General features: G+C 38.3%; 2 protein-coding genes across 2 annotated transcripts in view; one reads left to right on the forward strand and one right to left on the reverse strand.

The window, feature by feature from the left end:
* FBXL13 (F-box and leucine rich repeat protein 13) overlaps positions 1-27,170 on the reverse strand; it is a 234,885-nt gene that overhangs the window by 136,937 nt on the left and 70,778 nt on the right. The window lies entirely within an intron of this gene.
* LRRC17 (leucine rich repeat containing 17) lies at positions 260-21,704 on the forward strand. The gene is made up of 3 exons (XM_054564350.1): positions 260-1,031; positions 17,388-17,543; positions 21,307-21,704. The coding sequence occupies exons 1-3, from the start codon at positions 260-262 to the stop codon at positions 21,702-21,704; spliced, it is 1,326 nt and encodes a 441-aa protein (XP_054420325.1).

The following is a 27,170-nucleotide window of genomic DNA, read 5'->3' on the forward strand; positions in this document are numbered from 1 at the left end:
CTATTCTTAATATGTCTTTATTATCTGGAATGCCTTTGCTTAAAATAAAAAAATTGCTATTATCTGTCAATGACAGTGCTCGCAGTGGTCCTTAACTAAATGTTTTTTTCTCCTGCAACCTAGGGACTCCACCATACCTCAGCTGGATCTCATTGTTCCTGATGTGCATTAGTTAAAATTACCCAAACTTGGATTTCAAAGGAATAATTTCATTGTTCCATCTGTTGCACTAAGTAATTGGGGCCAGCTGGATGTCAGGATGCACGTGGTTACCATCATAACCCTGCTTTTCTTTTGTAAAGCCGCTGAGCTCCGCAGGACAGACCCTGGGGGTGTGAAAAACCAAACGAATCATGGCCAGGTGGGTGGGGGCCGGAGAGGCTTCAACCCAGTCAAACGCTCTACACCAGACCTCCCCTGCGAAGTGTACACATATCTTCATGAGAAATACTTAGATTGTCAAGAAAGAAAACTACTTTATGTGCTGCCTGGCTGGCCTCACGATTTGCTGCACATGTTGCTAGCAAGAAACAAGATCCGCGTATTGAAGGACAACATGTTTTCCAAGTTTAGAAATCTTAAAAGCTTGGATCTGCAACAGAATGAGATCTCCAAAATTGAGAGTGAGGCTTTCTTTGGTTTAAATAAACTTACCACACTCTTACTGCAGCATAACCGGATCAGAGTCTTGACAGAAGAAGTGTTCATTTATACACCCCTCCTGAGCTACCTGCGCCTTTATGACAACCCCTGGCACTGTACTTGTGACATAGAAACACTTATTTCAATGTTGCAGATTCCAAAGAATCGAAATTTGGGGAACTACGCCAAGTGCAAAAGCCCAGAAGAGCTAAAAAATAAAAAACTGCGGCAGATAAAATCTGAAGAGTTATGTGATGAAGAAGAAAAGGAAGAATTGGATCCCAAAACCCAAGTGTCAGGGAGACCCCCAGTCAGGAAGCCTGAGGTGGACTCTTCTCTTTGCCACATTTACGTGTTTCCCATACAAACACTGGACTGCAAAAGGAAAGGTTTGTAAGTTTCTTACTTTTTCATTTTAAAGTGAAATCACTTTTTTAAAGTGAATCATCATTTTCATGGATGATTTTAAATATTCTTTAAATCTTAAAACTCTTCCTACACCTAACCATGCCTTGAAGTTTTGGGTGTAACTTCCCCTAGAAATCTTTCTTCCATGACAATGGAACCTACTCCAGGCTTTCCTGGGGTCCAAACTCAAGATGGTTGGTGATATGGGGACATTGGAGGAGGGAAGGAGGAACAGCAATAAGGGTCCTCATCTCCTTTTTTAAGTTAAAGCACTGTATTCCTTTATTTATTTATTTATTTTGATTGGTATTTTTTAATTGTCTTTTTTTCCATTACCATTTATCCCCCTCATATGTCCTTCTCCTCTGCAAGCACCATACTGTTGTTCATATCCATGTGTCCTTTTTCCTCTTTCCTCAATCCCTTTACCCTCTAACCTTGCCACCGAATAGCTGTCATCCTGCTCTCTCTGAGTCTCTCACTATTTTGCTACTTAGTTCAGTTTGTTCATTAGATTCCACATATAGCTGAAATCATATGGTACTTTTCTTTCTCTGTCTTATTTCACTTAGTATAATGTCCTCCAGGTTCATTCATGCTGTTGCAAATGCTAAAATTTTCTTTTTTATGGCAGAGTAGTACTCCATTGTGTAAATGTCCCATAGCTGTTTTATCCACTCACCTCCTGAAGGACGCTTGGGCTGCTTCCATATGTTGGTGATTGTAAATACACTCCAATGAACATCGGGGTGCTTATGTTCTTCTACATTAGTGTTTTGGGCTTCTTTTGATGTATTCCCAGAAGTGGAATCACTGGGTCAAAAGGCAGATCCATTTTTAATTTTTTGAGGTATCTCCATGCTGCTTTCCACAGTGGCTGCACCAGTCTGCATTCCCAAAAACAGTGCAAAAGAGTTCCCCCTTCTCTACATTCTTGCCAGCACTTGTTGTTTGCTGATTTCTTGATGATAGCCATTCTGACAGGTATGAGATGGTATCTCACTGTGGTTTTCATTTGCATTTCTCTGATGATTAGTGGCATCGAGCATCTTTTCATGTCTATTGGCCATCTGTATGTTTTGTTTGGAGAAGTGTCTATTCAGGTCCTTTGCTCATTTTTTAATTGGATTGTTTGTTTTTGTGGTGGTGTTATGTAAGTTCTTTATAAATTTTGGATATTTACCCCTTATCAGATGTATTGGACAAATTGTTCTCTCCCCATGGGGTTGTCTTTTTATTATGTTGATCATCTCCTTTGCTGTGCAAAAGCTTTTTAGTTTGATGTGTCCCAGTTGTTTTATTTTTCTTTTGTTTTTCTTGCCTGGGGAGATATATCAGATAAAATATAGCTGTGAACAATGTCTGAGATTTTGCTGCCTGTGTTTTCTTCTACGATTTCAATGGTTTTGAGTTTAACAGTTAAGTCTTTAATCCATTTTGAATTTATTCTTGTGTGTGGTGTGAGAAGGTGGTTTAGTTTCATTTTTCTGCACATATCTGCCTAATTTTCCCAACACCATTTATTGAATAAACTATCATTAGCCCATTCGTTGTATGTGCTTATTTCCTCTGTCAAATATTAATTGGCTATAAAGGTGTGGGTTTATTTCTGGGTTCGTATTCCATTCCATTAATATGGTTTTTGTACAATTACGATGCTGTTTTGATTACTATGGCCTTATAGTCTAGTTTGATATTAGGTAGTGTGATTCTTCCAGTTTTGTTCTTCGTTTTTGGATTGCTGTTACTATGTGGGTCCTTTTGTGATTCCTTATAAATACTTGAAATATTTGTTCCACTTGTGTGAAATATGACATTGGAATCTTGATAGAAAATGCATTGAATCTGTAGATCGCTTTGGGTAGCTTGGACATTTTAATGATGTTAGTTCTTCCTATCCATAAACATGGTATGCTTCCTCTTATTTGTATCTTCTTTAATTTCTCTGAGGCCAGGTCTTTTACATCCTAGGTTAGATTTAATCCTAAATATTTTATTCTTTTTGAAGCAATTGCGAATGAGATTGTTTTCTTAATTTCCCTTTCTGTTAGTTTATTATTGGCGTATAAAAAAGTTACTGATTTCTGGATATCAATTTTGTATCCTGCTACTTTGCTGAAATCATTTATCAGTTCAAGTAGTTTCTTGGTGGAAATTTTGGCGTTCTCTATGTACACTAAATGTCATCTGCAGATAAAGACAGTTTTACTTCTTTCCAATTTGGATGCCTTTTATTTCTTCTTCTTGTCTGATTGCTATGGCTAGGACTAATAGTACTATGTTGAATAAGAGAGATGAATGTGGACATCCCTGTCTTGTTCCCAATCTTAAGGGCAATGCTTATAGTTTTTGCCCATTGAGTGTGATGCTGGCAATGGGTTTGTTATATAAGGTCTTTATTATTTTTAGGTATGTTCCCTCTATTCCCACTCTGCTGAGGGTTTTGATCATAAATTGGTGCTGGGTTTCATCAAAAGTTTTTCCTACATTTAATGACATGTTCATGTGGTTTTTATCCTTCATTTTGTTTATGTGGTGAATCACATTTATTGATTTGCAAATGCTGTCCCAATCATGAATTCATGGAATAATCACCTGATCATGGTGTATGATCTTTTTGAAGTATTGCTGTATTTGGTTTACTAACAGTTTGTGGAGGATTTAGCATGTATGTTCCTTAGGGATACTGATCTATAATTTTCTTTCATTGTAGTGTCTTTATCTGGTTTTGGAATTAGGGTAATAAAGGCCTAAAAAAATGATCTTGGGAGTTCTCTCATCTTGAATTTTTTTTGGAATGGTTTGAGAATAGGTGTTATTTCTTCTCAGAATGTCCCTCAGGCAATACTCCCACCTTTGTTCATGCCCGCAGGTCATACATGTAAGTGCTTTGGCTACTCCATTTCCTATACTGTACTTTAAATCCTCATAGCTATTCTGTAACTACCCATTTGTACTTTTTAATACCCTCACCTCTTCACCCATTGCCCCACAACTCCTCCACCAAAACATTCTCCATATCCATAATTCTCTCTCTGTTCTTCTTCTTTGCTTCATTTGCTTTTTTAGATTCAGCTGTCGATGGATATATATTTTTGTCATTTTATTGCTCATGGTTTTGATCTTCTTTTTCTTAAATAAGTCCATTAACATTTCATATCATAATGGTTTGGTGATGATGAACTCCTTTAGTTTTCTCTTGTCTGGCAAGCTCTTTATCTGCCCTTTGATTCTGAATGATAGCTTCTCTGGGTACAGCAATCGGGCTGTAGGTCCCTTCTTTCATGACTTTGAATATTTCTTGCTAGTCCCTTCTAACCTACCAAGTTTCTTTTGAAAAATTAGCTGACAGTCTTGTTGCAACTCCCCTGTAGGTAACTAACTTCTTTTCTCTTGCTGCTTTTAAGATTCTCTCTTTAGCTGTAAACTTTGGCGTTTTAATTATGATGTGTCTTTGAGTGGGTCTCTTTGCACCCATCTTGTTTGGGAATTTCCGTGCTTCCCGGATTTGCATGTCTATTTCCTTCACCAAATTAAGGAAGTTTTCTTTCTTTCTTTTTTTTTTTTCAAATAGATTTCCAATATCTTGCTCTTTCTCTTCTCTTTCTGGCACCTCTGTGATGCGAATGTTGTACCTCTTGAAGTTGTCCCAGAGACTGCTATATGATCTTCATATTTTTGGATTCTTTTTTCTTCTTCTTGTTCTGATTGGTTGTTTTTTGCTTTCTTATGTTCCAAATCATTGATTTGATTCTCAACTTCATTAACTCTACTGTTGTTTCCCTGTAAATTATTCTTTATTTCAATTAGTGAATCCTTAATTTCTGACTGGAATTTTTTTTTTTTATGCTGCTGAGGTCCTCTCTAAGTTCCTTGAGCATCCTAATAACTGGTGTTTTGAACTATGCATCTGATAGGTAGCTTATCACCATTTTGTTTAGTTCTTTTTCTGGAGTTTTGATGTGTTCTTTCATTTGGACCATGTTTCTTTGTCTCCTCATTTTGGCATCCTCCCTGTGTTTGTTTCCTTGTATTTGATAGAGCTGCTTTGACTCCATGTCTTGGTAGTGTTGCCTAATGTAGGAGGGGTCCTTTAGGGTCGGTGGCACAGACTCCACTATCACCCAAGTTCAGTACTTGAGGTGCACTCTTCCTGTGAGCTGAGTACACCCCAAGTCGAGTCTTGGTTGCTGTTGGCAGATCAGTGGTAAGGGATTTATCCAGGCCAAGGATTGGCTGTGTCCACTTACCATGAACCTCCAGCCTCCGTGGAAGATCAGCTGTGCAGGGTCAGGGTGGTGGTGTTCTGATGTGGCCTGTAGCTGTCCACTGGGTGTTTTGGCCCTGTGGTTTCCTAATTGGTGCAGGCCAAAGTCAGCCCCACTCCTGTTTTGCCTGGGGCCACCCTGCCTGAGCTATAAAGCAATCTGAGATGGCAGCTACTTGTGCTGGGCTTGGTGATTCCAAGCTGTGAATGTAGACTGGCTGCTTCTAGTGCTAGGCCTAGGGCTCACTGATGCCAGCAGTTGCTTTTGAGAGGATTTAGGAAGTTGTGAAACACGAACCAAGACCAGCTATTCATATGGAAAAGTAGCTTTTGTAGGCCTGTAAGTTGGATGGGGTGGAGTTTCTGGGAATCTCCAAGGTGGGTCAAACAGTGTTAGCTAAGTTGATAGAGTATCAGATATGGCACCAGCTGGCTGGCTCTATGGCTCTGTTGGGAGAGGGTTTAGAAAAGGTACAATGGCCTCTGCTTGCTTTGATGCCAGACACTTCAGTTCCTCCTAGTATATCACTGGTGCCTTTCAAGCTGCTATTCCAGTACTTGAGCTCAGAGGGAATGAGTTGAGTAGGTGATTTCACACTTGGGCTCCAGAAATTTTTTCTACCAACTTAGTCTTTACTGGTTTTTGCAGTCAGAGGTTTTGGGGACTTATCTTCCTGGCACTGGAACCCTGGGTTGGAGGGCCTAGTTGGGACCTGGTTGGGGCTGGACTCTTCACTCCCAAGACGTCCCACCCAAATTATTATCCACCACATGTGTTGGTGTCGGGGACCAGCCTGTTCCGCATTGGCTCCCCTCCTACCAGTCTGAATTGATGAGGTTTCTTTAATTCTGTATTTGTCAGACTTCCATTCAACTCAATTTCTGATGGTTCTGAATGATGGTTGTTCTATATTTTAGTTGTAATTTTGAAGTGGTTGTGTGAAGATGGAGCCATGTCTGCCTATGTTGCCATCTTGATCCACATTCTTTATTTCTGCCTGGTGTTTTTTTTAATGGTTTCTGTCCTTTTTCATGCTGTTGAGTATCCTTATAATCATTACTCTAAATTCTATGTCTGATAAATTGCTTGCCTCCATTTCATTTAGTTCTTTTTCTGGCAAGTTCTTTCATTTTGGGGCTATTTATTTCTCTTCCCATTTTGTATGCCTCTGTGTGTGTGTTTCTATATGTTAGGTAGATCCACAAAGAGACTGGTTCAGACCTGTGTTAGACAGTACCTGTGACTGGCCCTGGTGTACCTGTTGGAGCTATCAGTAATCCACATCTTCTGTCTCCCTCTGCTGGGTCTGAGTGTGTGCAGATAGAACAAAGCTGTACTCCAAAGCTGGCTTCTACCAGCGCCGGCCAAGGGGAGGGTCAGCTAAAGTCTCAGAGCTCCCAGAGATCTGCCTTTGCTGTTAGGCTTAATCACTGAAATAGCCTCCAGTTGTACTCAGCAGCCTGGCTTATGCTCCATGGATGGGGTGAGATGGATTCCTGCAGGTGGAGCTGTTGCTTCTTCCTAAGCTGATACTACTTGGAGGGCAGTGCTCTGCCCAAGAAAGGTGGCTTCTGCAGTATGGGGAATGACTCAGTACAGTGATCCTGGTGGCTGTCCCTTTAGCCCTCTCCCCAGAACCTCCAACCCCAGTCTCTCCTCATGTGTCTCTAGTCCACTCTTCCTGTCCTCTCCTGGAGCCCAGGGTAAGTGGCTTCAAATGAAATTTTTTTGTGTTAGCCCTTTAGGAGGCTCTCTGCATCTCTAGCTGTCTTTCTCTGGAAGACAGAAATCCCACTGCTTCTCACAGTCAAATTTTATTTGGGGTCCTTTCCAGGTCTGGTGCTCTAGGCTAGGGAGATAAGCTTGGTGTTTAGACCCTGCACTTCTCAGGGGCAACCCCCAGGCTGATGAAGTATCCCTCCAGCATTTCAGCTGCCACCTGTGGGATCCCAGCCAGCCCTCTCACACCTCTACACTCCCTACCAGTCTTCTTGTGGTGATGTGATTTCTTCTGTAAGTCATTGGTTATAAGACTTCTCTCCAGCTTGTGTTCAGTTGGTTTTTCAGGATGATTTTTCTATAACTTAGTTGTCATTCCAGTTTGATCCTGAGAGGTTAGTGTAGCTTCTATCCACTTCATTGCCATCTTGTAGAGTCTGGGTTTTACTTTTATTTGCTCATTGCAAGCTGTGTCCATAAGAAATTCCTTTAATCTTAAATCTAATGTAATTTAATTTATGTAGGTAAACCAATGGGTATGAAAACAAGTGCAAATTGTTGTCTACATAACCCAACTTACCCCAGGTAAAATCAAAACATGTGCATCTGTGAGGAAAGGAAAATCTCAAGGAAAACCACGTGCAGAACTGGACAGGTGAGAGCACTCTCAGAGGGAGGCCAAGTGCTCTGTAGTGATGGTGTATCTTATAATTCAGTCTTAAGGCTTTAGTAAGCACTTGCTAACATTCTATATCTTAATTGTTCCCAAGTCACCCAAAATAAAACACAAAAACATTGAAAAAAATTAAGCTGAAAGTATTTAATCTAAGAACTATGTGACTAAGGGAATCTTTCCAAAATATAACCTACTTCCTGAAAATCATCAGTAGGTTTTATATCCCACACAATCTTGGGTTAGTACTGCACAGGATCTGCACACAAAATAAATTCATGAAATAAAACAGAAGGGAGATTTTTAGTAATACTCTTGACATATTAGTGAAGATGTTCTCAAAGTGTAGCCTGGGAACTGCTCATCTACTCTAGGATAACAAGCCATATGACAGTGTCTGACTTTCATTTCTGGCATGGATTAATAACTTATTTGTAATATTAAATTAAAGCCGGATGCCATTGAATTAGGGTCTTATGGGGCATGGTATCTTCCTTCCACTTATTTTGTAAAATTTTGCTTTGTTTTGTTTCTTTAAGAATAGAAAGGGAAGGCTAGGAACAGAGATTCTGACTCCTCTCAAGGGAACCCTGGCAGGACTTCATTTATATTGCAGAAGCAGGCAACCTGAGCCAGCAGTAAATTTGTTAATTTACCGGCAAAGTTATGCCCAAGGCTTGCCCCCTTCTATCTGACCCTGGAAGGTGGTACCTGGTTAGATCACATCACTGCCATGTGACATGGAAAGGTTTGCTTACTATGTCACTTGTGAACTGTATATAATTCGATGCCACATGAGAGCAATTACAGCATCATAACCTAGGGGATGCTGTTCTAGGATTCTCTGAATTAAGAGTTTTTATTAATTGAGAACCTACTATGTTCCAGGTACTCCACACACACTGTCCAAAGTTGACTGTCAGGAAGGTAGTTTATCCCCATTTACACTGAGGAAAATGAGTCTCAGGAAAAGTGAATCACTTGGCTGAGGTCTCAGGGTTAACAGCAAAGCAAAGATTTGAATCTTGGTCTACCTGAGCCTGCTGTCTTCTAGAATTAATTTGTTTATATTCAAACAAGCAGCTGTCTTAAGAATGGAAGCATTAAAGAGTTCCAGAAAAGTCAGTATATGTAGTTTCTCTGTAGCAGATGAGGTGGAATTTCCCTGATATTGTTACAGTGAGTAGTGCTTCATTCTGAAGAATGTGTTCTACTAGAATTTCCTTTGTGATGCTTAAAAACCTGGGTTAGAAAAATTACTTGATATTGCTGAGGTTCTAGCCTCAAGCTAAAGTTATTTTGTACTTGGTGCATCAGGTGATAAAGAGTAAGAAGGTAAAGTTCATTAATTATCTGAGAAAAATTGACATCAACACAAAGTTAAAGACTTCTATAGATGGACTACACTGACATTTAAGAAGAGATAGCCTGTTAAAGAATCTTTTTTTACTGCTTTACTTGGGCCATTTTCTCCCTCTGAGCCTATTTCTACCTCTCTCTTGGAAAAAAGAAACAAAAAAAATCATTTTTATTGCTTTATTTTCTTCAGTTATTGTCTAAACACAGCCTTCCAGATATACCTAATAAATTCATTACCTTTGCTTTAAAAATACCAGAAAACAATATAAAAAAATAAAATTTAACGACATACATAGCATATGTAATATAGGGTCATGCACTAAAAGACAATTCTAGTTCTGCCACATGTTAATGACTAGAGAAGTCAGAGGCTATAATTTTTAGATTTAAAAATGTAGATAAAGTTTAGATAAAATGAAGAGTAGTTTTGTCCTTTAATATAATGAATATAAATCACTTCCACTATGGTTGATATAAATCTATTGGTTATCTTTAATATTTTGGTATATTTTTGATTCCTATAAGTTTTAAGGCAAAGACCTTATCTGTTAAACACCCTTTGGTGCTGCCTGGCACATAGCCATGTTCAGATTGATGATAATAATTGAGCTGCTTTGATCTTGCAAAGCAATAATTTTAGGCAACCATTAAAAACAAATCCATAGAGGTTAAAAATCATGTCAAGTATGACAATCTGAATATATTTTACTGTAGTTTTCCCTATCCCACTCTATAAATAGGTAATAAATGTCAAATGCTAAGATAATTGTTCTACAATGTTCATCTTTAGCTCCCTGCCAGAATGTAGTAATACTTTTGTGTGCCACGTTAGACACTATATAGGATCAAAAAATGCCTAAAACATGATATCAAGAGTGAAACTAGTAATGATATTAATGAGTAAGAGCTGTCATCTAAATGTTTGGTGTGCCTCAGACAGAAGTTTCATGCATTATTTCATTTACTGCTCACAACCTTAAGGAAATACTATTGTTTTTTAATGTATCAGTAATTTTATTTTATTTTTTTAAAGTACATATTATTATGTTATTACAGTTGTCCCATTTTTTTCTCCCTTTTATTCCCCTCTGCCCTGAACCCCTCTCCCATCAGCAACCCCTTACCCTCCCTTAGCTCATGTCCATGGGTCGTACATATCAGTTCTTTAGCTTCTCCATTTCCTATACTATTCTTAACCTCCTCCGTCTATTTTGTACCTATCATTTATGCTTCTTATTCCGTGTACTGTTTCCCCCATTTTCCCCCCTCCCTCTCTCCTCTGATCTCCATTTCTGTGAATCTGTTCCTGTTATAGTTTGCTTAGTTCATTTTGTTTTTGTTTTGTTTTTAAGTTCAGTTGTTGTTAGTCTAAATGATAGCTTTGCTGGATACAGTAATCTTGGATATAGGTCCTTGCCTTTCATGACTTTGAATACTTCTTTCCAGACCCTTCTTGCCTGTAAGGTTTATTTTGATAAATCAGCTGATAGTCTTATGGGAGCTTCTTTGTAGGTAACTGTCTCCTTTTCTCTTGCTGCTTTTAAGAGTCTCTCCTTATCTTTCATCTTGGGTGAGGTAATTATGATGTGCCTTGGTATGTGCTTCCTTTGGTCCAACTTCTTTGGGACTGTCTGAGCTTCCTGGACTTCTTGGAAGTCTATTGCCTTCCCCAGGTTGGGGAAGTTCTCCTTCATTATTTTTTCAAATAAGTTTTCGATTTCTTGCTCTTCCTCTTCTCTTCTGGCACCCCTATGATTCGGATGTTGGATGGTTTACAGTTTTCCCAGAGGTTCCTAAGCATCTCCTCATGTTTTTGAATTTTTGTTGCTTCATTCTGTTCTGGCTGAATGTTTATTTCTTCCTTTTGCTCCAAATCATTGATTCAAGTCCTGGTTTCCTTCCCTTCACTGTTGGTTCCCTGTATACTTTCCTTTATTTCACTTTGTATAGCCTTCACTTTTTCCTCTATTTTGCAACCGTTCTCAACCATTTCTGTGAGAATCCTGATTACCAGTGTTTTGAACTCTGCATCTGATAAGTTGGCTATCTGTTCGTCGCCTAGTTCTTTTTTTGGAGTTTTTATCTGTTCTTTATTTGGACCATAGTTCTTTGTTTCAGCACACCTGTTAAATTATAAGGGGCAGAGCCATAGGTATTCACCAGTGAGGGGCAACTCACATCGCTTTGTTGTGGCGCTGTATGTGGGGAAGGCATCAAAGAGGGAACAGTGCCACTTTCTCGGCTTCAGCCAGCTTTCAGTCACTTCCCCTGCTCCCCACAAGCATACTGGGCCCTTCTGTTGCTAATAACTGGGAGGGTGGGTTTGTGTATGTTCTGGGACCTGTGGTCTGTCCAATGAATAGTTCTGTGAGCCTTGGAGTTTCTCCCACTGCTGCAACCCCCACAGTATTTTACAGCCAGAGGTTTTGGGGCCTTTTTTCCTCAGCCTGGAACCCTGGGTTGTGCAATCTGTCTTGCTCCCCAGCTGTTCTCCGCAGTTTATCCACATGCAAACGTGGGACTACCTGCAGCTGTCTCACCCACCCAGTCCTCCAGCCTCCACCTTGCTGTTCATCCTCTCTGCCCCTCCTACCAGTCTGGATGAATAGTTCTTCTTTAACTCCTTGTTGGACTTCCATACAGTTTGATTTTCCAGCAGTTCAGCTGTTTTTTGTTTTTAAATTTGCTGTTGTCCTTCTTTTGGTTGTGTGAGAAGGCAAAGTGTTTCTACCTATGCCTCCATATTGGCCGGAAGTCAGAAGTACTATTATTATCCTCGTTTTATAAATGAAGAAACAGGTGTAGAGAACTCAAGTTTCCCTTCTGAGGTTACAGGGGCTGTCCCCAAGCAGTTCCTAAGCCATTGACCACCATGAAATGTTCTCTTCCTTCAAGATGCTGGATACATCTATTAACCAAGAAGAATTGGTGCCCTGGCCAGGTGGCCCAGTTAATTGGAGCATTGTCCCATGCACCAAAAGTTTGCAGTTCAATAGCCTGTCAGGGCACACACCTAGGTTGTGGGGAGGATCCTGGGTGGGGGCACGTAAGGGAAGCAACCAATTAATGTTTCTCATGTCATTTTTTCTTCTCTCTCTCTCTCCCCCTCTCTCTCCCCTTTCTTCTCTCTCCCCTTTCTTCTATCTAAAATCAATAAACATATCCTCAGGTGAAGATTTAAAAAAAAGAATTTTTAGGAATTTGGACCCTTCTTAAGCTCTGTACAGTACACCATGCGCATGATCCCACACACAGGGAACCCGAATTCAGATTCCCCTACTCAGGAGTTGCGCCTTTCCCAGCTGACAGATGATGAGTCAGATGGTGAGTGTAGGGTACCTAATATGCGCCAATTTGACCACATAGACCTCAAAGATCACTATTTTTGTCTTAAACATCTGACAGTAGAAAAAGGAATAATAGCTTTATTCACTGGGAGACAGGCACTTTGCCAGCAAAACTGAGTCTTTCAAAGGAAATAAATGTGAAATTAGTTGAAAGGCATGTTTATGCCATATTGAGGTAAATGAATTTGCCAAAAATAATTGAAAGGAGTTTTCAAACTTCTCTGTAGCTTCACATTTACCAGAATAATTTACCCCTTTTAGGGATTCATTTTTACCTCCAAGATCAGGGCTGGGGAAATTATGCCAATAAGCTGCTCCCAGCAGCCTCTGGAGTTAATTTCTACACTGGCTTGAACAATAATTAAGAATTTTTTTTTTTTTTGCAACAGACAGACCCATTTATGTTTCTTTAACTACTACTTCCAAGCCTTCAGAGTAGTTCTGACATTGCTAACAGCCAAGATAGCCTACTAAATTGGAAAACATATGGAGAAAATTTGCCAATTTCCTCCTCACATTCAGCAAGGCTTGGTTGGGGAAGAGGCAAGGTTTGTTCAGGGTGATAATCAAGTAAATATGGTATTTGTTGAGGGTGTACCAAGAAGTTCAGGTAGCAGATAATAACAATGTCATGCCTGGTTTAGAAATGGAGCAGTGACCAGATTTGTTCCTGGCCTGGAGAAATTAGTATCTGTGTAATCTTTATCAAAGCAAACATACTTTACATCAATATTTTCAATTATCATTCAAGTTTAAAGTTATAGAAATAAAGAACTGTTTTTGCCCATCTATACAATAAAATTTTTCCTTGTTTTTCTAAGCCATGCTAGTGAAGGCTTTGGCTTGCAATTCCTGGTATTACTTGTGGATCCTATTTTTACCCAAGGCTGCTGCTAACAATTTCAAAGTCAGTTCTGCAATTCCCATGCCTTTCCAGCACCCACAGATCTGCCACATTGCTTACGCTGGGTTTCAGGGTGTTCTCATGGACCTATTTTTCTACATATTTATTTGTGGTTAACCCACTTTAGCTTGTCCTAGAGTGGTCACATATCCAGCCCAGCAGATGTGGGTTCAGCAAGCAAACCCTGATAAAAAGGCTGCTTTCCAGAACCTAGGGGAGAGAGGCTGGCTCTGGTGACAAGACTAACAGCCTTAAATAGCGTCATAGTGCCTTTGTGAGGACTTGGGCTTTTATTCACAGTGAGATGGAAAGCAATTGAAGGATTCTGCCATCTGGAGGATGGGAAGCCATTTGGGAAAATGACAGAAATGACATGATCTAAGTTATGTTTCAACAGGATCACATGGGTTTAGGACACTATTGGGATAACTCAGACAAGAGGTGATGGTGGCTTGGACCAAGGTGGTAGGAGGGGAAGAAGTAAGACGAGGTGGGATTCTTGATTTAAAAATAAGCTCTTTTCTTCTTTGAAAAGCCTTCTGAGATGATGACACGGCCATTCTCAATATCTATTCCAAATGCTAAATGCCAAGAAATTATTTCTACTCTCTGTTCTCAATTGTCTCTGTGGTTTTCAATTATCACCAGAACTCCAACTCCTTGTTTACATGTAGTTCCCGAGAGAGAATGTAGCTCTCCCATTAGGGTCTTGTTGATCCTAAATGGTGGATTACCTCACTGTTGCAACATGATAATAAGTTCAAGTCTTAAAATCTTTCACATTTCAGTATGTTGGCAGACACAACTCTAGGTCAAATGGAACAATGTCTTCTCAGAGGATGGAAGTAAGATCATTTCAAATTTTCAAAGCATTTTTATTACAAGAGGCCTCAATATTCCTGAATCATTAAACCTAACAAACATTTAATGAGCTGCTATTATTTACCATGAGTTAGTTATCTACTGCTACCTAACTACCCTACAACTTAATGGCTTAAAACAACACATTTTATTATCTCACAGTTTGTGTGAGTCAGAAAATCAGACATGGTTTTAGCTGAGTCCTCTGCTTCAGGACCTCTCACAAGGTTGCAGTCAAGGTGTTGACCAGGTCTCAGGGCTATGGTCTCATCTGAAGACTGAACTGAAAAAGGATTCCCTTCCAAGCTGATATGGCTGTTGGCAGAATTTGATTCCTTAAGGGCTGTTGGACTGGGGCCTGAGTTTCTTGCCAGCTATTGGCCAGAAGCCACCTTTAATTCTTTGTCACAGAGCCTCTCTAACATAGCAATTTGCATCATCAAAGCCAGCAAAAGAGTCTGCTAACAAAACGAAAGTCATAATTTCTTGTAACCTAATTATGGAAGGGACATCCATTACAGTTGCTGCATTCTATTGTTAGAAGCAAATCACCAGGTTCTGCCAATACTCGAGGGGAAGGGTTTGTACAAGGGCATGAATATCAGTAGAGGAGATCATTAGATGCCATTTTAGAAGGTGTCTGCCACATTCCACTTACTTATTTATAATATATTAGGCATTGTTTTAAGCTTCCCTCATGACATTTCCATGGTGAGGAGGGGCAAAATTTTTTTTAAAATTCAGTAAAATGTACACTATGCCTGTTGTTAACAACTACCATTGAGACAAAGCAGGGAATTGTGGTATTTCAAGTGGGGGATTATCATTACCCACTTGAAAGCAGGGAGATGTTATTTTAAATAGAGAGTCAGAAAGGTCTCATTGTCATCCCAATATATTGATTCCACCCCAGATGCTCCGCTACCCCCACTTCATCCTGCACGCCAGCCTTCAAGATTCTAAGCAGGTGGAACAGCATAAATGAAACAGAAGGGTATCATGACAGGCAGAGCACATTGGTTAGAAGCATAGATTTGGGGAGAGCATGTTTATGTTTAATTCCTAGAAGCGTGACTGTGGGCAAGTTCTGCTTCAGGTTCTTCATCTGTAAAATGAGGATAACAGTACCTTGCTCCTAGGGTTCTTGTCATTTAATACTTGTTAAAGCACCTAGAATGGTTCCTGCACATTGATACTAAGATAACTAAGATCCCATCAAGAAGAAGCTTGGCCAGGTAGCTCATTTGGTTAGAGCATTGTCCTGGTATGCCAGGGTTGTGGGTTCAATCCCTGGTCGTGGTATATACAAGAAACAACCAATGAATGCATAGGTGAATGGAGCAATGGATTTACATTTTTTAATATTTTATAATGGATTTTGACATTAAAATAAATAAATAAATAAAATCTGTGTTTAAGAAAAGAAAGAATGAAGGAACTCCTACCTTTTGCAACAATAGGGATGGAACTGGAGAATATTATTCTATGTGAAATAAGCCAGTCAGTGGAAGACAAATACCATATGATCTCACCTATAAGTGGAATCTATTCAACAAAATAAACTAACAAACGAAATAAACCACAGGTACGGAAACATGGAGCAGACTCAAAGTGACTAGAGGGGGTGGAGGAGAACAATGGTGGAAAGAAAAAGGGAATAAACAAAGAACATGTATGAATGACCCATGGACATGGTCAACAGAGTGGGAATTGACTGAGGGAGCAAGGGGTGGAGTGGGATGGGTAGAGGAGGGCAAAGGAGGAAAAATTGAGACAACTGTAATAGAATAAACATGATTTAAAAATAAAAATGTAAAAAGAGGTCCCATCAAGAAGAAAAAGCAAATTTAACAGAAATAGGGATACTAAAGAAGGAACGACCAATACCATCTCATTAAAGACCATAGGTTCTGAGTAATTGAAAGTTAGAAAAAAAATAAGCCTGAGTCTTTCTGAAAGTAAATATACTATGAATTAAGAAATCATAAATAACAGAAGGTTTTTAAATATTCAGGAGAATTTATCAAGAATTCTGTTATTCTGTACCAAAAGGGGCATTATAGATTAATGGATATCACCTTTCATAAATTTATTTTACTGGACCTAGTTCAAAGCATTTCTACTTATCCAGAAAGCTTTTGGGTCATGCTATTCCTCAGGCATCAATAAATCTGGACACCTTACTTGTTTCTTCTAGTTTCCTTTTGTGGGACTATGTTTGTTCTCTTCACAGGTTTCACTTGCCTTACTTGTAATGGACTAAAATCTCTTCAGAATATTTTGCTAAGGATTCAGAGAAAGGGCAAGTATTATGCCAAAATATAAAATAAACATATTTCATATTTTTAAAAAGCATGGTTTAAAGACAAACATAAATAGTAGGAGATAAATTAGGTGAGCCTCGATCTTCTATTAACTTGCAAAATGTCCGTGGACTCCTGTTCCAGATGTGTTTCCTGCAACAGCAGCCACAGGACTATTGTTGTTGTTGTTCCTGAGGAGGCAGGTTACTGCTGTCCACCGGGAAGAGTCAGGGAGTGATGGGAGTGTGAACTAAATCACAGGGATTCAGGGATAACTGTGTGATGAGGAGCAGAGGTAACAAATCAGGACAATTCTTTCTTAAATTTTAGCATCCAAGGAAAGGAGAAATAAGATAAAAATTTGAGGGTCACCAAGGTCAAGAGTTTTTGTTTTGATTTTTTTTTTTTTTAAGGTGGAGAGACCTGAGCTTATTTGTTGGCCTCAGGAGAGGGATAAAAAAAAAGGTCCATCCAAGAGGCAAAAATTAATAGTGAAAACTCCAAGGGAGTATGAAGGGAATTGGGAGGGGCACAAATAGAAGGTATGATTTATTTTATTTCATTTCAGCTTTCTTTTTGTAAAGCTTCCTAGGTGATTCTAAAGGACAGGCAGGAGTGAGTCCATGTGATGACTGAGACACCTGAGCTGTGCTGCCTCCTGCTCTTCTTGATTCCTCACAGCTGCCTCGAGGAAGCTCAGCAAAGAGTGCTCCTCTAAACACCACTGGGCTTTGGTGGAATTTAGCACGTGCTAAGTCTTGCTCATACCAGTGTTCTCTGGCTTTCCATATCCTTTCCCCTTTAAGAGCTGGTGCTTCAGTCACACAATTAATTGTAAGAGTGGTAAGAGGAAAAGAGAGCAACAGGAGAAGTTGATAATCTGAATATTATTAATTTTTCCAGAGTTGAAGAAAGTTCCTAACAACATCCCTCCAGATATTGTTAAACTTGACTTGTCATATAATAAAATCAACCAACTTCGACCCAAGGAGTTTGAGGATGTTCATAAGCTAAAGAAATTAAACCTGAGCAGCAATGGCATTGAGTTCATCGATCCTGGTAAGTTCCGCAGAATAGCTCTTTAAACTGGTGACATGTGTTCTCTATCTCTTTCCCTTATGGCAACATTTATAGTAAATACAATTAAGTTAAAAAAAATAAAATATTTAAATTTAAATTAAATGTTATGAATTTAGATCTTGTTTAATTAGCACTTGTTTAGATTAAATTAGAACTTGTTTAGCACTCAAAATATTTGCCAAACTATTGTTTGATGAAGTATATAATACTATATATTACTAAACAACAGTTACTTAATTGGCCCCAGTAAAAATGTTTTATATAATACAGTATAAAAGTGTGGATGTATGGCTAGTGGTCAATAAAATTCTAAACATGTAGTGATTTTTAAAGGGAAATTCAGATTTGGCATTTTCTCTGTTATTCGTTAAGTTCCAACTTGTCTAAAGTATGACTTCAATGACTTATTTAAAGTAAACTTGAAACAAGCTGCTAAGCACCGAGTTTATAAATTAAGATAAAATGTGCTCAAACAAGAGCCAATCATATTTTATCTAATCCTAGGTCAAGATCAGTTCTCTTTTCTATCCTTCAAATCTCTTTTCCATTTTCTAGGCAAAGCTTCTTGCAAAAACAAGAGTGGTAAACTATACACTGGATTTAGAAGAACTGAGAATTACTGCACTAGTAATCAGATTATATATATATATATATATATATATATATAAAATATGTGCCTTAACAGTGCTCCTTCAATTGAAAAATCTTATCTACAAAAATGATTATTAATACTATTAATAATGCAATGTTAATGTCATAAACATTTTGAGTACAATTGTTTCTTCTGCTTTTCTTAATGGTAGCTTAATACCATTAATAGAACATTAAGACCTTAATGTTGTAGAACTAAAAATTGAAAATGAATGTTCTAGAGCTATACAACCATATTTAGCATTAATAACGTTTTAAAATATTAAGAAAATCATAATTTTAAAAATTTCCGAAGGGACCAGCAATATGCCACGCTTTTACCTTAGTCTGTACAGATAGTATAAACATGGCAGCATCTTCAAACTGTGAAGTCAGAAGCAATTTTCATTTCACAGTGAGTAGGAATACTACAGAGACACTCTTCTCCCAGATGAAGCAGTCATCACACTAGCATGCAGATCAGCCAGGCCATAGGGAGAAGAGTCTGGAGGTAGGACCCTCCTTTGCTCCATGAGAACCAAAGAGCCTCAAGACAAGCATGCTGTGTCACAGGTCCCTCGGCAAGTGTCTGATTTCCTTTGACCTTAGCTAATTATCCAAAGTATCCATGCAAACAAGTTTTACAGCTATATCTAAAAGAGACTATAATATTAGTGGCCTAAGTTAAATGTATTAAAGTAGTGAATAATAGTGCAAACAATGTTTAATTATAATAAAACTACATTATGTAAAGAAAACTAGAGAAAAATTAGAGAAGACAATGCAGAGAGATAGATAATAGTACAAAATGGGTTTGTTTTACTTCTAGTGATATTCTCCCCTCATCAGTTATGAAATTCCCATAATTGAAAGGATTCCTTTTCCACCCTTGGGATCTCCTGAAGGACTTTTGATGTTGTTAACCCAATGTGTTTTTCTTGCTGACGCACAATATAAACTGTCCTAAGAGCAATAGTATTCTTTTTCTCCTTTGTTCAGTTCAGTCCCAGGAAAATATTTCCTACATTAACAGATATATATTGAATGCCTTCCAAAGCCAACCATTTTTCTTGGTATATCTTCTAGAATAAAAAAGTATCTTAGCAGTTTGGTAAAAATGACTCAAAGAAGTTTTAAAATAAAAGACCTTTTTTATTCCAGGGCCTTGAGATGAAACACTGCCAAAGAAGGCTTACTTAACAACTTATGGTGGTAGATATACAAATGCAGCAAGATCTGCCAGTCTTTAAAAGCTGTGAATAACAATCTCATAAAATTCCAGATATTATTGCAAAAAAAGGAAAGAAGACACCCTACTAGGAGTTTTACTTCCTTTAAGAAACATGAAAACTAGCCTTTCACGGTGCCTGGATACGTATAGTGCTTCCAAAATAAAATCTGGCAATGTTTACACATGCTTTCAATCTGAAAAGCTGACTTGTTTAAAGAAAAGTAAACTGTTGAGATCATTGACTCACAAATGTTAGCAAATCAGGAAAAAAATGTAGTATCTTCAGAACTATCTTATAGGAGCTGGACTTTTGCTCTTCTCCACAGTCTGTCCTCCCCCACCCCACATTCCCAATTATTTGCTTTACACCAAAACAGAATTCTTTTTAGGGGGAATTATAGGTTTTGTCTGAGAACAAATGATATAAAAATGCTTGATGGTATTGGTGTGAGAACATGTTTTCCAAATTCAAAATAAGGACACCTTATGTTCTAACAACAGTATTTTAAAACAGTAATGAGAAAATGTTTGAAATAGAAACAAAATATTTGAAATTAGGATTGACCTATAAATTCTAGGGTATCTGGGCAGTTCATATCAACTAAAATAGGGATAATCTAGGTTTATATTTCTTTACTCTTTAAAAAAGCTTTTGTTGTCTTATTTTGTGTTAAAGTGTTTGATATTTGTTTTAATTATCCACTCCCAGTAGAATTAAAAACATATAGATTCAAAGCTGATAGCTACCATAGTTTGCCAAAACACAAACAGATGTTTCCAAAATGTTGATAAAATTGTTTTGTTTTTGGACTCTATAGGAATATAATTTCCTCTGGAAAAAGCTATTTTCTATACATTTCAGAGCTTACTAATACCCCAGGGAGATGTCAAATCATCACCAGACATTTTCATTATTATACACTTATATTTGAAATATTTTCCTAATTCATGCCTTTTTTTGTGGCATCTTTCCAGTGAGTATAAAGAATGCACACAAGCCCAAAATACATGTTATAGAAAGCTAACTTAAAACTGATTTTGCATATAAAATATTGTGTTCTAGTCAATTTAATAATCGAGAGGAAAGTTTTGCTTGAGTAAAAACATATTTTAGAAATTACCATTTTAGATGCATGTACTGTTAGGGAAATACAATTAAAGCCAAAATCTTGTCCCAACATAGAAATCCTCTCCACAAGGATAATAGAGAAAGAAAATATATTTATTATTGAATAAGCATTACACCAGAATGTGATGCATGTCACAGGCAATCTTTTAAGAGATTGCAAAGACAGAAAAAGATCTCACATTTTACTTAGCTGAGCAGATACAACCCAATGCCTACATGTTTTCAGGATAAATGATAACTAGTCCTTAAGTAAGAGGACTTGACAGCACCATTTGTCACACACAGTTCATCCTAACGTTACCTGGTAATTGAGGTGACCAACTTTGTTAGTAAATTGGCTTTATCAACAGGAAAACAAACCTTCATCTTTATGACAAGAGGTAGTTTTGCAACTTGGATCAAGGCTCCTACCCTCTTACCAAAGCTGGGAGTTAGGGTTGCTATCTTTCTTGATGATTATATTTCAACGAGAGGGCTCCCAGGTCCTTGAGAAAGACGTTTCTGGCTCATAAAGCTGACAAAAGGCCTTCATCTTCTAAAGGATATTTATATGTTTCAAAGAGACAAAAGAGTACTACAAGTTTTCTGAAGTAAATGCTCTGAGAAAAAGGAGGGGAGGAAAAATCTTTTCCTTTCTTTTTAACAGAGTGAATTAAGTCTCTTATTTTTAATTTATATTTGTCCTTATAAACACCATACAGTTGCATTTAACACAATTACTCATTGGTATATTAAATATTTTCTCTTTCTAGCTGCTTTTCTAGGACTCACAAATTTAGAAGAGTTAGATTTATCAAACAACAGTCTGCAAAACTTTGACTATGGAGTATTTGAAGACTTGTATTTTTTGAAACTCCTGTGGCTCAAAGATAACCCTTGGAGATGTGACTACAACATCCACTACCTCTACTACTGGTTAAAGCACCATTACAACGTCCACTATAATGGCCTGGAATGCAAAATGCCTGAAGAATACAAAGGGTGGTCTGTGGGAAAATATGTTAGGAGTTACTATGAAGAATGCCCCAAAGACAAATTACCAGCATACCCTGAAACATTTGACCAGGATACAGAAGATGATGAATGGGAAAAAATACATAGGGACTACACAACAAAGAAGCAAAGTGTAAGAATCACTCTAGTGGGATAGTGGGTTAATTTAGAAATTCTTATAGTCACAACTAGTTATATATTTGCGACACTGGTGTCAGAAAACCATATGTTTACATTTCGATTTACTGTGTTGCCTATTTATGCAGGGTTATCGAACTAAAGGAAAGTTTCTTTAATTATTTTTATTATTATAATAATCAAGGGAATACCCTCTTCCTGTTTGCCTGCCCATTCACAGAACAGCCTTTTTTGATGAACCCAGAGTAGTAACCTGCAGAAGTTGGGTCCTAATGATGGCATTTGAATTTCATAATGTCCTGTATAATTGTTTTTACTGCTTTTTGAAAATAATTTCTAAAATGTTCATTTTTACATGCCTTTTGATAGCTGCATGGGCATACCTAACATGATCAAAATGAAAAGATACAAATGTTTAGTAATAATAAAATGTCATTCTCTCCCCTCAGTCCCTACCCCTTTTTTTTCAGCAAGTCAGCTTATGCATTGAATAAATTTCCATTTCTGATTCTTGTGCATTCCATAATGTGGTCCTGGTAAACCCAAATTCCCAACTACTCTTCATTGATTCTTGCAAAATGGTCAAGCTAGAGCTCAAGGAGAATTGTCACAAGCAATAAGTAGAGAATCTGAGAAGTACATTGGAAGCTGATCAGAAAATGGGACTCAGAGGAGTTTCAATGGTGTGAATCATGAGCCCTGAGGTATAAATATTAGTGAACATGAAAAAAGAACTGGTTTTTCAACAGCATTTAGACTAGGAAGCCATCAGTTAGGAGGCAAGGGCCTGAGCCCTTCATGCTAAACTTATATTTTAAGGAGTATAAAACAAAGGATGAAACTAGGATTCAGAGTCATTGTTTGGGATGAAGCAGAAACAAAGAAGAGGAAATCATATCAAAGGAAGTGAGAGAGGGCTGGTACCTAAGAGAAGCCCTATCATTTGGGTTTGCAGGTTAAAATTACCTCACCTAGAGAAACAAATCACTAAAAAAAGAAATACCTGGAAATGACCCCATCAGTTTGCATTTTGATAGCTGTACTATTAGAAAGAAAAATAAAATGAAAGAAATATGTACATATCCCTCAAAGTCCCATTTTTTCTTTTTATACAGCTTTCTTATGCACAGAAATTTGAATATATTTTATTTCATATATCAAGGTATTCCTACAAAGTTTGTCAACTGGTTTTATGATACTTGCACAAATTCCCAAAGCACACACAAAAAAAATGGTATAGGACAAATAGTAATGAACATTTCTTGAGCACCTACTAGATGCCAGACACTGTGTTAAGAGCTTCACATATTCTAATTCATAAAAGATTCATCTGAAGCAGGTAATATTATCTGCCTTTTCTAATGATGAACCCAAGGCTTAGAGTTTGGGTGACTTGAACAAAGCCACAGTGCTGACAGGTGGCAGAGTCCCGATTCAGACCCAATTAAGCCCTTTCTGCTGTGCAGGGCTGCAGAGTGCTCTTCATTATTTTTTTATTATAGTTTAAATTTAATATGATTTTTGTACTAATTTCAGGTATACAGAACAGTGGTCAGACAATCATAAATTTCACAAAGTTCTCCCCCTGATATTTTCAGTACCCACCTGGCACCATGCATAGTTATTACAATATTATTAACTATATTCCCTATGCTGTACTTTACATCCTTGCACCTATCTTGTAACTACCAATCTGTACTTCTTAATACCTTTACCTTTTGCACTGAGTCCCTCAACCTCCCTCCCTGCTGTTCTCTGTATTTATGAGTCTGTTTCTGTTCTGTGTGTTCACTTATATTATTCTTTAGGTTCCACATGTAAGTAAAATCATATGGTATTTGTCTTTCTCTGATTTATTTCACTTAGCATAATACCCTATAGGTCCATCTATGCTGTCACAAATGGCAATATTTCATTTTCTGTTGTGGCCAAGTAATATTCCATTATATATATGTAACACTACATTGTTTTTACCCACTCATCTATTGATGGGCACTGGGATTGCTTCCATATATTGGCTATTGTAAATAATGCTGCAATTAATATAGGGGTGCATATATCTTTTTGAATTAGTGTTTTGGGTTTCTTCATATACATACTGTGGAGTGGAATGGGTCATACGGCAGTTCCATATTTAATTTTTTGAGTCTCCTCCATACTGTTTTCTATAGTGGCTGCACCAATCTGTAATCCTCCAATAGTGCATGAGGGTTCCCTTTCCTCCACATCCTTGCCAACACTTGTTGTTTGCTGATTTATTGATGATAGCCATTCTGACAGGTGTACAGTGATATCTCATTGTGGTTTTAATTTGCATTTTCTAATGATTGTAACAGTTCAGCATCTTTTCTTATGTCTATTGGCCATCTGTATGTCCTCTTTGGAGAAGTGTCTATTCAGTTCTACTATCCATTTTTAAATAGGATTGTTTTGTATTTTGGTGTTGAGTTGTATGAGTTCTTTGTAAGTAGTGGATATTAACCATTTATCAGATGTATCATTGGCAAATATCTTCACTCAGTGGGTTTTTGTTCTGTTGTTGTACAAAAAATTTTTAGTTTGATGTAGTCCCATTTATTTATTTATTTTTGTTTCTCTTGCCTGAGGAGGTATATCAGGAAAATATATTGTGCAGAGAACTCTTGACTATGCTGCCTTGCATCAAATTTTGAGAACCAGATCCCAAGAGAGGAATAGGTATCAGGAAGGTTAAGCTGTTCTAAAAACACCAATGAAGTCACCTGGCAAGAGAGAGTTTTTGACCAAAGTCATTTCACTCTGCATTAAGAGGCCCATTTGTTTGTCTTAGAGCATTGGCCTGAGTGGTAGAGTTTAGGTTTGGCACGCAACTAGGGCCCACAAAGCTGCTCTCAGGGAATGTAGCCTGTGCACTTCCCCTCTGCCTTGCTACAGCTTACTGGTATCTTTCAAAAAACAGCGTCTACTTTTGTCTAAAGCCCCTATTTTTGCAACAGCTTTCCAGTGGACACCTCCATAGTGCCTGACTCTGGTGGCCAGTGGGGTTTACATTTGTGGTCCCATAACTGTATATATTTGAATACTTGAAAAGATGCAGCCTGAAGCTCCAACTTCCAATCAGCCTGAATCTAGGTTCTGACTGAGATGCTCCCTTTGGGACACTGACATTGCTTGGCTCACCCTAAACTACTGGAAGATATTAAAAGTATAATAGGCTGCTTGGACAATCACAAAGGTTTAAGAGACAACAAAGAGCTAAGGATGGGTTAAATAACAAGATACATTTCTTACACAAGGCAACTCCTTCAAGACTGGGAGAGGTGGTTGTTGCATTTAATGCATAGAAACCCAAACAGAGTCAAACAAAATAAACAAAGGAATGTGTCCCAATTGGTGAGGGGAAGGGAGGAATAAGATAAAACCTCAGGGGAAAAAACCTCAATGAAATGGAGATAAGTAATTTACCTCAAAAAGTGTTCAAAGTAATAGTTATGAACATGCTCACTCAACTCAGGAGAAAAATAGATGAACACACTGAAAACAACAAAGAGATAGAGAATATAAGACAGTAACAAATTGAAGTCACATAGTTGAAGAATACAAAACTGAACTGAAAAATACACCAGAGAGGTTCAAAGCAGACTAGAGGATGAAGCAAAGGAGCATCAGTGAACTCTAAGACAAGGCAGTGGCACCCACCCTATAAGAGCTGCAAAAATAAGAATGGAAATAAGTGAAGATAGCTAAGTGACTTATGGGACAACACCATACACACTGATAATTTACATTATAAGATTTCCAGAAAGAGAAGATGGAGAAAGGGGGGAAAAATCTATTTGAAGAAATAATGGCTGAAAAATTCCCCAACCTAGAAAAGGAAATAGACATCCAGATCCAGGGAGCCCAGAGAGTTCCAAGGAAAATAAAAGCAAAGAGATTAATACCAAGATACATTATAATTAAAATGTCAAACATGAAAGACAAAGAGAGAATTTTAAAAGGAGCAAGAGAAAAACAATTTGTTAAGTAAAAGCGAACTTGCATAAGTTCATCAGCAGATATTTACGTAGAAATTTTGCAGACCCCAGGGAGTAACACAGTATATTCAAAATGCTGAAAGAAGCGACTTCCAACCAAGAGTACCCTACCCAGCCAAGTTATCATTCAAAACTGTATAGTGTTCTAGACAAGTAAAAACCCAAAGGAGTTTATCACCACAAAATCAGCCTTACCCAAAATGTTAAAGGGACTTTAAGCCAAAAAAAAAGGCACTAAATAGTAACAAGGGGAGAATTTCAAGATGGTGCCTTAGGAAGGCTTCGAACACACCTCCCCCCATAAACACATCAAATCTATACCTATAGATAGAGCGATCCCCCATGAAGAATTACTAAGGATTGACTGAACAGTTCTGTGTGCATGCACATACATGCACACACACACAAAAAATAAAAGAGAGACAACTTTGAAACAGGTAAGAAGATGGAGTTGGAGACACAGTAATGCGGGAATCTTACCCCCAACATACAGACCTGTAGTAAGGAGAAATCACTGAAGGGCCTTTCCCAACTTTCCCACCCTGGGGCAAAGAGAAAAAACAATAGTTTAAAGGGCACCTAGGTGATACAGGAAGGAAACCCATTTACTTCTCATATCCATAGTAATTCCATAGAAATACATAGTAATTCATTTACTAATCCTAGAGCTCCTGCCAAATGGTAGGGACACTACAGGAACTCTGTCTGGTGTTGCCATTTGTTACACTTCCCGACATGTCTTGATCAGTCAAATGGGAGCACAACCCAGGCACTCTAGCTAGCCAGCCAAGACTATTCCAGTGCATTCCAAGACCCAGGCCCACACCAGCTCTATAATTTGTCTCCAGGACTCCCCATGGCTTGCACCTGTTCTAGCTACACCTCTCACCACAACCCAGCTTGTCCACAGACCTTCCCACACACCATGCCCCCTTCAACTATAGCTCTGAGCCTTACTGTGGCTTGCCCCCAGGACTCCCTGTGGCTCACACCCTTTTCTGTTAAAGCTCTACCCACCAATGAAGCTTACTTTCAGGACTTCTCATGGCCCAAGTATGCTCCAACTACAGCTCCAGCTGGTCTGCCAAGGTGGCTCCAGAGCAGTTTGCTCCTAGGACTCCCCGTGTCCTGCACACACTCCTGCTCCAGCTCCAAACAGCCTGCCAAGTTGGATCCAGTTCAGCTTACCCTGGCTCTTCCTGCAGCCCACCCCCAGTCCATCTCCAGCTCCAGGTGGCCTGCAAAAGACCCCTGGCACAGGCATCTATGAAGGAGAAGCTCCTACACAAGGCCACTCCTTCAAGCCTGGGAATGGTTACTGTTTTGCCAAATTCACAGAAAGAAAAACAGCCAAAATAAGGAGACAGAGAAATATGTTCCAAATGAAAGAATATTCTCCAAATTAAACAATGGGACAGAACCCCAGATGAAGAACTAAATGAAATGGAGGTAAGTAATTACCTGACAAA

Source organism: Pteronotus mesoamericanus, unplaced genomic scaffold, assembly GCF_021234165.1.
Source record: "Pteronotus mesoamericanus isolate MK-2021 breed Mesoamerican mustached bat unplaced genomic scaffold, CSHL_Meso_final scaffold_85, whole genome shotgun sequence".
Taxonomy (NCBI): Eukaryota; Metazoa; Chordata; class Mammalia; order Chiroptera; family Mormoopidae; genus Pteronotus; species Pteronotus mesoamericanus.

What these genes read in the sequence shown, in the direction of transcription:
- LRRC17 (XM_054564350.1), top strand. Translation starts at nt 260, where the DNA reads ATGCACGTGGTTACCATCATAACCCTGCTTTTCTTTTGTAAAGCCGCT. An exon ending in ACTGGACTGCAAAAGGAAAG is followed by an intron (nt 1,032 to 17,387) that starts GTTTGTAAGTTT and finishes TAATTTTTCCAG; the next exon opens with AGTTGAAGAAAGTTCCTAAC. An exon ending in CATTGAGTTCATCGATCCTG is followed by an intron (nt 17,544 to 21,306) that starts GTAAGTTCCGCA and finishes TTCTCTTTCTAG; the next exon opens with CTGCTTTTCTAGGACTCACA.